Genomic DNA, 12951 nt, shown 5'->3' with positions numbered 1-12951 from the left:
TTTCTTTTATTGCGTTGTTTCACGTGTTTTGTGTATTGTTATGGTTAACGTTAGCTCATGAAAATACAGTTGTTCATTGTTTGTTCATGTTAGTTCACAGTACATTAACTAATGTAAACAGTTTTAATAATGTATTAGTATGTTGAAATTAACATTAACAAATATTAATAAATGCTGTATAAGTGCAGTTCATTATTCATGATAACTAATGAACCTTATTGTAAAGTGTTATAAAAAAATGCTATACAAGGGTGGTTTCGAACCCTGAACCTCTTACATGCCAAACAAAATTAGTTACCCCCAGCCCACTTAGGCACACAAATTGTATTGGCGGATTTATGTATAAATTTACCCACGTGATAAATCAGTAACATAAACAGTACATAAAGTTTATTATATGAAAGTCATACGATTTCATTGTTTGTGATATAAATGTGTCATATGTTAAAAAAAAAAAAAAAAAACATTACGTATCATGAAAGATAAAAAAAGCTTGATGCCTTGAATGTATTATCAGGTGCGTAGCCATGATTTCAAATGAGTGTTATACCACTTTTTTCTGCTTAATTGACTTTTGCTGTTTATGTTGAAAGCAATAAAACATAAAGTTCCCTACGTAATCCACATGAAAAATCACGAGCATACAATTTCTTTTTCATACGATTTCATTGTTTGTGATATAAATGTGTCATACGTTAAAAAAAACATGTAACATGAAGAGACTTGAAAATGAAAAATGTGCTTAATTTGAATTAATGGGTAGCTCTTAAAAGAGCCATTGTAGCCCTTAAAAGGACATTTGATGAATGAACTCTAAATGTGGTAGGCAAGGAATCAGTCATAGTCAGCTATATGGGATAATGCGGTTGTTGGATGGACCTGGTTCAGTGGAATTCTTATTCAGGCAGCTTGTAATTCATCAACCAATCATGAACTGACATGATGCTGACCTCAGGAGACATCATGCATTCTTTAAATTCACTAGTCAAAAGACAGAGCCCATCTTCTTTCACAGAGATTCCAATGACCTCAATTTCCTCCTTGGTCTGCCTTTGTTCAACAATCTGGATTAACAATTTAGAGTTAAAATAACATCCCTCAACAGTCAGTTGTGCTGATATTTTGTTTGGATCCTGTGATACTTTTTTTCAGGATCCATTGATGAATAAAAATTTAAATAAATAAAGTCATTTATAACAATATAAGTGTTTACTATTAGTTTTTTATAAATTTAGCACATCCTTACTGAATTAGAATGGCTGAGGTTTAACTATATCAAATGTGAAAACATGGAACTTGTTCAAACAGCATTTGTAAGGTGGTTGAATGTCTAAGAAGTGACAACAGTGTTGAACTGTGGATGGTTACTTGTACTGCGATCGTAGTGTAGACTGAGAGTTCAGCTTGTTGATGCCACTTTAAGATGAAGGTCTTAGGTGCGTCGTTCTGACTTTATCTATGCTGATGGGTACGAGGGCTTCGTCTTGCCACAGTGTGACATTCAGTTCTGTGGACCCACATTATGTATTGTGAGGAGACTTGAAGAACACAGAATTTCTCACACTTGCGCTTCATTTTAATTAATGAGTAGCTCTTAAAAGAGTCGTTGCTGTCCTTTAAAGGTCATTTGATGGCTTCATCTTCAGAGTTCTACCTGCAGAGCTTCTCTTAGGTTACTTAGCAAAAGCTCATTTCCCTCTGGGCTCAGGTGGTCTCCATCCCTGGACAGATGCGACGGGCCGATGTTGGAATGACGAACGCAGCGCATCTGTCTGAAGAAGCCTGCAATCGAACTGTTGAGCCACCGCCGGCTCCATTCGACGCCGTATGGTGACCTTACAGTCTGTCCTCGCCAGTTCAGTCGAGGCAGAATGCATAAAAAGAGAAGCCTAGTTCTGGGGAGCATCCTGAAGACTTCCGCCAGGTCCGTCTTCATTTCCAGAAGGAAATCCAGGCAGTTGCGGCCCTACCTACATAAACTGATTCCACCGAGGTGAATAATCAAGATGTCGGGAGCTGGAGCTTTGTCCCTGAGAGACTGCAGCACAGGAAGCAACTGCTTCCAGAGTCTGCTGCATCTGCCCTCCCAAGTTAACTTGCAGCGAAGGCCAAGGCTCCTGTCGAGCCCCTGTTAACAGATGTGAGCATACAGCCTTCGAATAATTGAACTTCCAACAATCCATACACGAGGTACTCTGTCATCCGCCATCTCGAAAAAGAGTGAGGGTGCTGTGATTTGGCGCAGTATTTAGGATGAGCCCTAATCTGAAATCGAATGAGCAGCCTCCAATAGTAGGACATACATTTCAAAATAAGAGTCCCGATGTATATCGGTCTTGTTTATAATTAAAAGCCACGCATATGTGTAATTTCCCCCTGGTCATTACTGATATTTTTACACAATAAACCCTGCAAAACAGATGCACACCAAGCCGACGTCTAGTGGTGACGAAAGCAGACTGTGTGTTTGGCTTACATGTGGTCGGCAGCGTCTGTGTCCAAAGTTACCCTGACACACCAAACCAACGCTAGACAGGCGAGGGCCAAGTAGCACGTTAGTTCTGCACCTACGTAAGATGAAATACCTTTCTGAACCAGCTAGTGGCAGTATCTGAGTTCACTTCCTGTCAAGTTTCAGCTCATAATACCTCATAGTTTTTATGTGTGCTGAAAATAAAAAGGAAGCGGCGAAAGAAGAAGGGAAAAGAGCTTGAGGTAAGCAGTTTTCAGTTTTATGTGATTTCATGTCGCATTTTTTTGGCTGGTCAGTAGATGTAGGTCGTAGCAACAAACACACTTTGCGTTGATCATGCTGAATGACACTGTCAGAAAATGATCGTAGGCTGTGTGTCTTTCATATTATTTACTTTCCCTTAGAGGAAATATCATGATCTCACTTTAAGGTATTTTTGATATGGTATTTATTTTTATTGACAAAGTTATAAATAGAAATACAAACATGTTAAGAAAGAATTCTGTCTTCATTCAAATGGCTACACTGTTGTCCACATTTTTGGGGTTCAGATAGATGTAGGGAAGCTCCAAATTGTTGTTCCGCTCCTCAATGAGATCCGACAACTCCCTCAGATCCTTTTGAAACTCTTCAGTGAGCTTGCAGGGGACGTCTTCATCATACAGATTTTCTGGGAAATGCCCCAGAGGGTACTACGGACAGGGTAACAAGATTGTAATCGTAAATAACATGTTGATAATAAACATTTATATCAATGTTTAATGCTGCGTATGACAGAACACTAATATTCTGCAAGAGTCCACTGCAACACTATGCTCACAGTTTGCTAAATGTCCTTTGTAATGTAACAGTCAGGTAATGCAAACCAGAGGAATGAAAGCAGTGTATGATGTTGGCATCCAGAGTAATATTATGCCATACACAAGAATTTTCTCACAGAATTGCAGTCTTTTAACGTGCTCTGATGATGTACAAACTCACATTATATGCAGAATCCTTGCTCAGCAGTCTCAGGACAGCCATCCCATTCACCGTCGTGCTCACATCAGGAAGGGTCTCCAGGATCGTGTCTTCAGTGGTCTGGCCTTTCTCCTTGGGAGGGGGCTTTCTGAGGGCAGTGGGGAAGTTAGGCATCCAGCCGCCAAAGTCAAACTGGGGGGAAAGATTTGGTGAAAAATTATGACATGTAAGCCAAATATTCACAAAGAATAATAAGAGCACATAATTAACATCACTTAGGCCATGAAAAGTGGATATGGACAGGTTTTTCTTATTGTTGTGGAATACTTGCTCTAGGGGCTTGAAGTATCTTGAGGTAATGTTAATAACAGACAACAGTTAAAAGGCAGAGTCCACAAATCTGTTGAGCTCAATAGCCAATCAACCGAAACCCCTCCCCTTCATGCTCCTGAAGCTTGATTGGCTGGCATTGTTTATGTTTGTTACTGATTCACAGAGCCAGGATAACAGGGTTTTTTGAACTTGGACACTGAACAGACAGCTAGAGGAATGTATGGAGCAATACGTTGGATTTGAGAAAAGGCGTATGGGATTAGGATCAGGGACTGCAGCTTTAATGGCTCTGTGTGACTTGAAGTGAATTGACTTGTACTAACTCACCTGTCCATTGTTTATAGCGGCATGTTGGGCTGATGCAGTGAAGATCACCATGGTGACAAACTTGACGAGCTCTGTCACAGTCTGAAGAGAGGATGGTATTCCTGTGAAGAAGAATGAAATGCTGTTTCTGTGAGGAACTCAATTTAGGACGTTTATACATGTGTACGAGCACACACTGAAATGGAGAGTTGAGCCATAAACTACAAACTACTTTTGACTATTGAGCTGGTTCAATTCTAGTCCATGAAACAGATAACTACACTGGGGTTTACAAAAGAGGTTGTGCCTCACAGCAAATATGTCTATGCTATGCTATGCTATGCAAATACTGAGATGATCACAAAAAAGAAAAGGAAACCTTTGTTGGATTAAATGTCCTGTTATGGCAACAGTTCCTTTGGAAATGCATACTCATTGGTCTAGCCCATTTCATTTCTGTTAATCACTGCCTATTCTAGCTTATGCTACTCTGAGCAATGTCTGAAAGCTGTATTGTAAACACTCCGAGTCTATATCTAATCGCTTGTTGTATTCCTCACTTTGGATAGAAGCGTCTGCCAAATGAATAAATGTAAAGGTAAATGATAACACACCTGAGCCATCTCTCCCCAGGAAGCCATTGGTGAATATCTCACTGATCCATCGCTGCAGCTCTGTGTCCTTCTGCACGTGTGCATCAAATTGATAGTAATGTGACAAGAAAGCCGAAACAAACCTGTAAGCAACACAGTCAGATGTTTTCCAGGTTTACATATTAACAGCTTTACTTTTTTTGTAGATTTGCTTTGCATTTATTTCCTAAACTGAAATTTATTCCAAGTGACTTGCAACACAACAGCATGTGCTTACTGACTATTAAACACTTGAACCTGTATAACTGACACTGTATTTGTTGAAATATGAATCAGAAAGTGCACCCCTATTAGTTCAGCCCTAAAAACTGGATGTATTATGTAACATACACATACACATAGTTGAAGAGTAGAAAAGCATAAAGCCTATTTAAAAACACTAGATTAACTCCACTGGTAGTCATACTTGTTGATGATGTTCCACAGTTTCATTCCATCATCTCTGTAGTAGTAGTGGGGTACATTCTCCAGGCCTCTCTCAGAGATGTTATCAGGAAGACAGAGGGCGCTGTAGGTCAGGGAGGCAGTAGCACGCTTCAGCAATATTGCCAATGACTCTCCACCTACTCCTGCATACTAAGAGTTAATGGAGAAAAGACACATGACATAAAGTTAGGTTAAAGGCTATAAACAAAGTTCTGGCACCACAAATCCCATCGTGAGGAGAAATTTGCTGAATTCAACATAAGTGTATTAGATTGTAATTGAAGTTTTGACCTCTAGTGCCTCTTTAACAATGCTATTTGCATACCATGGTAATGACCCCATCCTTGGATATCAGCCGATTCCGGGCCATGATGTTGATCTGGAGCGTGTATCGGATATGGGGAAACAGGAGCTACAGACGGAAAAGTAAGAAAGAGATCTGCATTCACTGAAGTCATAATCTTTAAAGATAAAAAAATATATTAATGAAAAATTGATTTTAATTTTTTTGTGTGTGAGTGTGTGTATCTGTGCCCGCAAGCCTTCTTTTGTAGGTGACTCCCTTCATTACATTCTTTCAAGTTATTTTTACATGAATTATAGAATTTGAAGAATGATTCCATTTTTTGAGAAAAGTTACAGGAAGATGAATGGGTTTGAGTAAGACATTATTGACCCCTTGTGTACCCAATGTTCTGTGTATGCTGTGTTCACAGGCTATAGTGAACTAAATAGTGAAGGGGAGCAACACCTCTGAGGTAAAATAGACAACTGCAACCACAGACTACAACTGCACTTGAACTTTAATGACATCCCATTCTTAATCCGTAGGGTTTAATATAGAGTTGGCCCACCATTTGCAGCTATAACAGCTTCAACTTTTCTGGGAAGGCTTTCCACAAGGTTTAGGGGTGTGTTAATGGGAATTTTTGACCATTCTTCTAGAAGCACATTTGTGAGGTCAGGCAGTGTGGCAAGAAGGCCTGGCTCACAGTCTCCACTCTAATTCATCCCAAAGGTGTTCAATCGGGTTGAGGTCAGGACTCAGGACTGACTGTGCAGGTCAGTCAAGTTCCTCCACACCAAACTCACTCATCCATGTCTTTATGGACCTTGCTTTGTGCACTGGTGCGGAGTCATGTTGGAACAGGAAGGGGCCATCCCCAAACTGTTCCCACAAAGTTGGGAGCATGAAATTGTCCAAAATGTCTTGGTATGCTGAAGCATTAAGAGTTCCTTTTACTGGAACTAAGGGTTCAAGCCCAACCTCTGCAAAACAAACATTTTTTCACAAATGTTTGTAGAAGCAGTCTGCATGCCTAGGTGTTTGATTTTATACACCTGTGACCATGGAATTGATTGGAACACCTGAATTCAATGATTTGGAGGAGTGTCCCAATACTTTTGGCAATATAGTGTATATTAATTAACTTGCTATCATTCTCTTTCTGTGGATGTGGCATGTCTGGAACATACCCATTTTGCTAAGAGCCCTCACTGTTCACACGTCAAATCAACTCATGCGTGACAGATTCAATACCTTGTAGAGAGGGTGTGGAGGTGGAAGATTGCGCAACGTTGCCATGGTGAACACCTCTGCCAGCAGGTGAGTTCTCAGCAGGTGAAAGTCGACCTCGTGAACGCCAAACTCTGCATTTCGGACGAAGATCTTGGCCAGTTTCCAGTCTGCCTTTGAATCCGTTGGGAGGAAGATGGGATTCTCTTTGCTGGGCTTTTGCCTTAACTGTGCAGAATGAATTTGAACATGCATGAAAAACCTAGGTTATTTCGCCTAGTCATCAGTTGCACACAGTGTTAATTTCATTAGACATTTTTTCACGGACGAAAACGAGACGATGACTAAATAAAAATGCGTTTTGAATGACTAAAACTATGACTAAAATCTACTCTAATTTTCGTCAACTAATAAAAACGAGACGAAAATGAAAGAGAGGGACGATTTGGGAAGATATCCAGTCAGGACTGCTGTCCTATGTGGAAGATGCGCACATTTGAAGTGTAACGTGTTGATCTAACCACAGGAAATGTGGCTAAAACTAGACTAAAACTAAAACAATTTCCGATGACTAAAATATGACTAAAACTAAATAAAAATTTGCTGTCAAAATTAACACTGGTTGCACATCACCTTTCTTTTGTTTCTTACGACTGTATTTACGTGAGATACTCCACACTATGGACATTTTGACAACAATGTGTGTGTGCATGACCATTCAGGCATGAGAGGAACCAATCGCACTGTCTGAGAGAACTGGGATCGTGCGCAAGAAAGAGAGTGCACGTGCGAGAGAGAGCGCGCTTGTGGTCTGTTCATTCAGCGCAATTCCGCCTATCCAGCCCTCACTAATAGATAACGAAAGCATGTAGTTTGCAAAGTGTGTGTTGTCGTCATTAATTTTGAAGTATTTCCTCAACTCTGAGGCTGATGTTGTTTCTGCTGCTGCTGCCGGTGTCTCTATGCACGAATCATTCTGTCACATACGTCACGGGAGGTATCGGTCTTTGATATCAGTGATATTTTTATGAGTACGAGTACAAGTACATGAGCTTAGTATTGGCCCGATAACGATACCAGCTGGCCCTAAAGCTAGATGTTACCCCAGCTCTTTCCTCCTCAGCCAGAGGCAGAAGCTTCTCTTCTCTGCCTCCTCAGCATGGTCTATAGGGGCCTTCCTCTGCCTTACTCCTGCTACCCCTATGCCTCTCAGGAAACAAGCTGCTGATGCACCAATGAAGCCACAACACCCTACCTGTACTGGATCTAGTTTTCAGTCCCTAGTGGCAGGGTCTCCCCTTTTGGCCACACTCAGGGTGGGGAATGCATTGCCTGCTCCTTCTCCAAGAGACTGAGTGTGGCAATCTGATGGGGAGGTATGACACCTGCACATCTCCATTCTGTGCCTCTCCAACATCTCTGCCAGTCTACCCAGGACCTGTGCCATAAATCTCCCATACAGGTTCTCTGATCTCTGAGGGAGAACACAAGACATCCCCCCATCTGCCTCAGTGCTCACGATTGTTGAAGTGCAGGACAGAGGCAGAACCGGTGGTGTGTACCAGCTTTAAAGCCAACTGACGTCAGCACGCTGTTACTTCACAGTAGGATTAGAATTGGCTTCAGCAGGGACATGCTCAAGGAGCGATATCTCATACAAGTTTGACATCTTGTGTTCTCCCTCAGAAAACAGCTTATATTCATAACCCATATATTTCTGCACTTCCTTGTCACTGTTGCTTCTGACTTGCTTAGTTGGAAAAGTGGGAAATCACACCATTTTCTTTAAGAGCTGCTGTGCAGCCAATATTATTTACCAGTTTTCACTGTAAAGCTGCTTTGACACAATCTGCATTGTAAAAAGTGCTATATAAATAAAAGTGTCTTCACTTCAAATGCAAGATATTCACCTGTATGGCGATGGGCAGCATCATGCCATGGGGGTTACTGTACAGCAGGACCAGGGGAGCCGTGAGGTACTGCTGCCTGCCACTGACTACATTTCCCACCAGCCCGTCCAACATCTTATAGTCAGACAGGAAGAGGTTGCCTTTCTGGGTGTGGGGGTAGATAATACCAAATAATGAAGAAACACAGAAAATTAGACAAAACCAATGCAAACCAGACCCAGTAATTCCAAATCATGCCAGTAACGAGTAGTGTACCTTCATCTCCTGTTCCAAGCTGCTCCCTCTTAGGGAGTCTTTGACCATGTCGTCTGTGACAGGGAAATTCTCGGGCAGCTTTGAGCAGCGCTGGATCATCATGGGATTTAGGCCATTCAGAAACTGGTAGCCAAAGAACTTGTCCTCATCCCAGTGCTCCTGAATGTATTCTGCAAAGCATGCTATTTCAGAACATATGCTGCAGTACAGACTGTACTTGTAATACAGCCATTTTGAACAGTTCTGTTGGTTTAAAATGATTACCAATGGTTTTCACTTTTTCACAAAGAATTACTTCCAGTTGGCTGAGGTTTTCCCATGATCTTCTGCTGTCAGCTAATCCAGTTAGCTTCAGAACAGCTAACCTACACACACAGAATACACAGGGACACAGTTAAAACATTAATAGCGGAACTAACCTTCTTATACAAGCTATGATTTACAGCTTTAGTTGTGAGCATTTTCGTAGTTACTATTAGATATATTATTACGGTCTTCAATAAGGCAAAGCTATTTTGCGAATGCCATCCTCTTACATGCAAAATACACTGAATATAAATGGATTTTGTTTTTAAATCACCACAGTTAAAGGAACTCAAAAATAACCAGAGTTTCGATATTTTTCCTATTTAAAACTTGACTCTTCTGTAGTTACATCGTGTACTAAGACCGACAAAATGAAAAGTTGATGAAAAGCAGGAAAATACCAAAATGGGCGAAATTCATTTCCTTTAATGTGGAAGTACAGAAATCGAGTAACTCATAGCCAGTGAATAACAACATCAGTAACCTTAAGGCTTCTAGAGTGTATAACAAAGAGATGAACACTACAGGAGGGTAGGGTTGCATGGTGTACCAGTACTACGGTAGTATCGCAACACTACAGCTTCAAAATACTAACGATGCCATTGTATTTTTTAAACTGTAGTATCGTCAGTACCGCAAGGAATGTTGTATGTGCGGCAGGTACGATTCAATTGAACATGCGTGCCTGCAAAAACATTACAAGAGACTGCCGTTGACTCTCTACTGTGCTCTGTGTAGTAAATGCTCTGTAGAATTAGCGCCTTGTTGTTTCCTGATGCTTCAGTTAATTTTGCAATGAGATAAAGTTGCACTTGCACGTTGTTGTTCGCAGTGCATTTTATCTGGAGAAAGGGTCTGAAATTTACTTAATTAACATCATAAAATCTTTATATAAGAATGAATTCTCACAGTTTTTCCGGAAAAGATTAAATAGTTTGTTTCTAGAAACATCTTTGCGGACACGATTCAGACAATTCCATTCATCAATAAGCTATAGCTGGTTTGCACTCATTTCTTATCAATCATGATTTTATAATTATAAATGTATTATATGTTTTAATGTACATACTGATCTCCAGTCAGGGTTAGATATTTCAAGATAGGCTGGCAAAAATGCTCCTGATAGTTCGTGAGCAAGAGCGCTGTTTTTGTTTAGTTTCTAAATGAATCTGTTTTTGAACAAATTGGGCGAGTCACTGACTCACTAATCCATTTTGAACAAATCGGTTGAATGATTCATTGACTTAATCATTAACACTTGCTGCCACCTACTGGCAACTTTAGTCTCCCATCTAAAAGTAGGCCTATTCTATAATTTTTTACCATCTAAAAGTAGGTCTATTCTATCATTTTTTTCCGCCAACATTTTTATTTCTATATTAAAATTTTTATATTTGAAACATTAATATCATAACTGTGGTGAGGGGGGCGTGGTTCAGCGAGGTCTGCAACCGGAGAGAATAGCACGAGACACAGGTGTTCGTGATTTGTATTCAACCCACTCACTTACCAAGCGTCTCCTGCTATTCACTCCAGTTGCAGACCTCCCTGAACCACACCCCCCTCGCCACAATAACATTATTTATGCAATTGTAACTGAAGTGTAAATGCATAAATGCTACATCGTAATGTCAGTTCATACAGCTTCTGTGCAGTGCTAAGATGAATTTTGTTTACAATGATTAATTTGATTGTTAATAAAAGCTACTATTCATTCTCATTAATGAAGTATTCAGAGAAAAATCTGGTCTGTTTTCATGTTTTTATGAAAGTTTGGTTCATTTTGTATACTGCATGGTATCGAGATACTACTTGGTATTGTGATACTTCAGCTGGTATAGTATCGTAAGACATTTTTATGGTATCGTGACAACCCTACAGGTGTCACGATCGCTAGAGGAATATGTGCAGGAATATTTGAACATTGCTTACCTCTCTGATCTACCGGACTGTGCTCTGATTGACTTCTTTTGTGATGGCGTCAACCAACCTCTCGTCTTAATCTACTCTGGGGTTGACGCCATCACAAAAGAAGTCAATCAGAGCACAGTCCGGTAGATCAGAGAGGTAAGCAATGTTCAAATATTCCTGCACATATTCCTCTAGCGATCGTGACAACAGGAGGGTCACTTACTGCTTTCCAGCATTGAAGTTAAACTCGGTTTCCTTTGCGAAAGAGAATCGGACTTCAGCTGGCAGAGCAAGGGCAGTGTCGTAATCGATAACTTGGGGCATGCCCTCAGCATACACGCGCCACCTGGGAGTGGAAAATTCAAATGTGTTTCAATGGAAGGAATTTAAATTCACTGAATTTATTTTAATATAACACAGACACCTGTGCTGGTGTGCTGCCCACAAACCTAAATAACTTTTGTTGCTCTTCTAGCTGCCTCGTCCTTTTTCTCTGGGCTATTGGGTTGATGTCCTGGAAGACGAGTGAAGCTGGAATGCAAATGCCAACATTATTTCACAAGCTGATTCTGTTTGTTTGCAAAACAAATGTTGGCTATATTTTGTATGTATCATTACTTGATCATAGGGTGATAACTTGTCTCAAAAACATGCGTTTATGAGAACACAAATATGTATAACGACATTGGTATTACACTGGTATTACGACGTAAACATTTTATGAGTCCTCATATTTGAAATATCTTTAAAAATATACTGAACAATGTTGTATTAAATGCACAGAATTTCCTGTGAGGGGTAGGTTTAGGAGTACTGTAGGGGGAGATAATGTACAGTGTGTACAGTATAAAAAACATTTGATAGCAAAACAAACCTATGTGTGTGTGTTTCAAGTACACTGGTAAATGAGAATTTTGCCCATGACCTGAATTGGAATTGCCTACCTTTAGCAGGTCTTAAAACGAGCCTCTCGTTGCTGTCAAGCCAGCTGTAGCACGGAAACAAAATCTCGTCACCTCCGGGCGTCTTGATCAAGATCTTATCGCAGAACCACTGGTTGTGAAGAAGACCCATAAACGGCTTGGAGTAGATCTCGACAGATACAAGCTCTCCCAGGGACGCCTTACAATGTATCTTAAATGTTCGCTCCTGCACAGACATATTTACAAAGGCTTATTAGGGCCAATGTAGGTAAAATAATAATAATAACATTAATTAAAAAAATACAGAGTTGGGGGAGCCATGTGGTTCCTTGACACTATTTTCCCGAGTTTTTTTTTTTTTCCTTGCAAATGTGTGGCCCTAATGCGCCATTGTACATTTGGGAAGATCATTTTAAGGTAAACATAAAATGCAATTTTTGTTTTAATCATTACTCCATACAGCGTTTATACTCACTCTTTTTAAATATCTTCCATTAAATGTAGTTTTCTGACTGAAGGCTTTTGAACCAAAACTCCTTACGGCCGGTTTAATTGGGCGCACTTACTGATCCTTGCCGAAACCCCTGAAGGTGGTTCAGTTTCTGTTCCTCACTCTCAGCCTCAGTACCACGCAGCTGGATGTAGATGAGGCTAGTGGTGCCCGCCAAGAGCTGCTTTCCTGTGTGCGCTGTTACTGTGTAGATCATCTTGGCTGTTCTGCAAAGAAATGAAAATCAAATATGGGTGTCACTGTCACTTGATGGAGGATCTGGTGAAGCTGTCAGCAATCAAAATATTGATGCTGAAGATGTTGAAAATTATCATTTTGAGAAAATGTTTGAGATCGCAAATGGGCTCATATTCGCGACCCTTAAACATATATTCTCAAAACTATCATTTGCTGAATGTACTGTGAAATGAGGTCTGATGAAGACAGTGATGATGACATCTGCTCAAAATGAACCCTTTCAAGCTCCAA

General features: G+C 40.4%; 1 protein-coding gene and 1 pseudogene across 1 annotated transcript in view; both read right to left on the bottom strand.

The window, feature by feature from the left end:
* The window catches only part of LOC137006055 (zinc finger protein 721-like), a 970851-nt pseudogene that overhangs the window by 644274 nt on the left and 313626 nt on the right, over positions 1–12951 (bottom strand).
* LOC137006389 (hydroperoxide isomerase ALOXE3-like) overlaps positions 2986–12951 on the bottom strand; it is a 30588-nt gene continuing 20622 nt past the window's right edge. The window contains exons 2-15 of the mRNA XM_067367103.1: positions 12539–12689; positions 11994–12198; positions 11499–11580; positions 11273–11395; positions 9097–9197; positions 8833–9002; positions 8578–8721; positions 6692–6895; positions 5477–5563; positions 5132–5301; positions 4687–4808; positions 4094–4194; positions 3455–3625; positions 2986–3165 (exon numbers count right to left, since the gene is read on the bottom strand). Of these exons, the coding sequence (XP_067223204.1) occupies positions 2986–3165; positions 3455–3625; positions 4094–4194; positions 4687–4808; positions 5132–5301; positions 5477–5563; positions 6692–6895; positions 8578–8721; positions 8833–9002; positions 9097–9197; positions 11273–11395; positions 11499–11580; positions 11994–12198; positions 12539–12679 (2001 nt within the window). The 5' untranslated portion in view covers positions 12680–12689. The remainder of the gene's footprint in view (positions 3166–3454; positions 3626–4093; positions 4195–4686; positions 4809–5131; positions 5302–5476; positions 5564–6691; positions 6896–8577; positions 8722–8832; positions 9003–9096; positions 9198–11272; positions 11396–11498; positions 11581–11993; positions 12199–12538; positions 12690–12951) is intronic.

The sequence above is a fragment of the Chanodichthys erythropterus genome, chromosome 3, assembly GCF_024489055.1.
Source record: "Chanodichthys erythropterus isolate Z2021 chromosome 3, ASM2448905v1, whole genome shotgun sequence".
Lineage (NCBI taxonomy): Eukaryota > Metazoa > Chordata > Actinopteri > Cypriniformes > Xenocyprididae > Chanodichthys > Chanodichthys erythropterus.
This window is presented reverse-complemented; position numbering and strand designations above follow the sequence as displayed.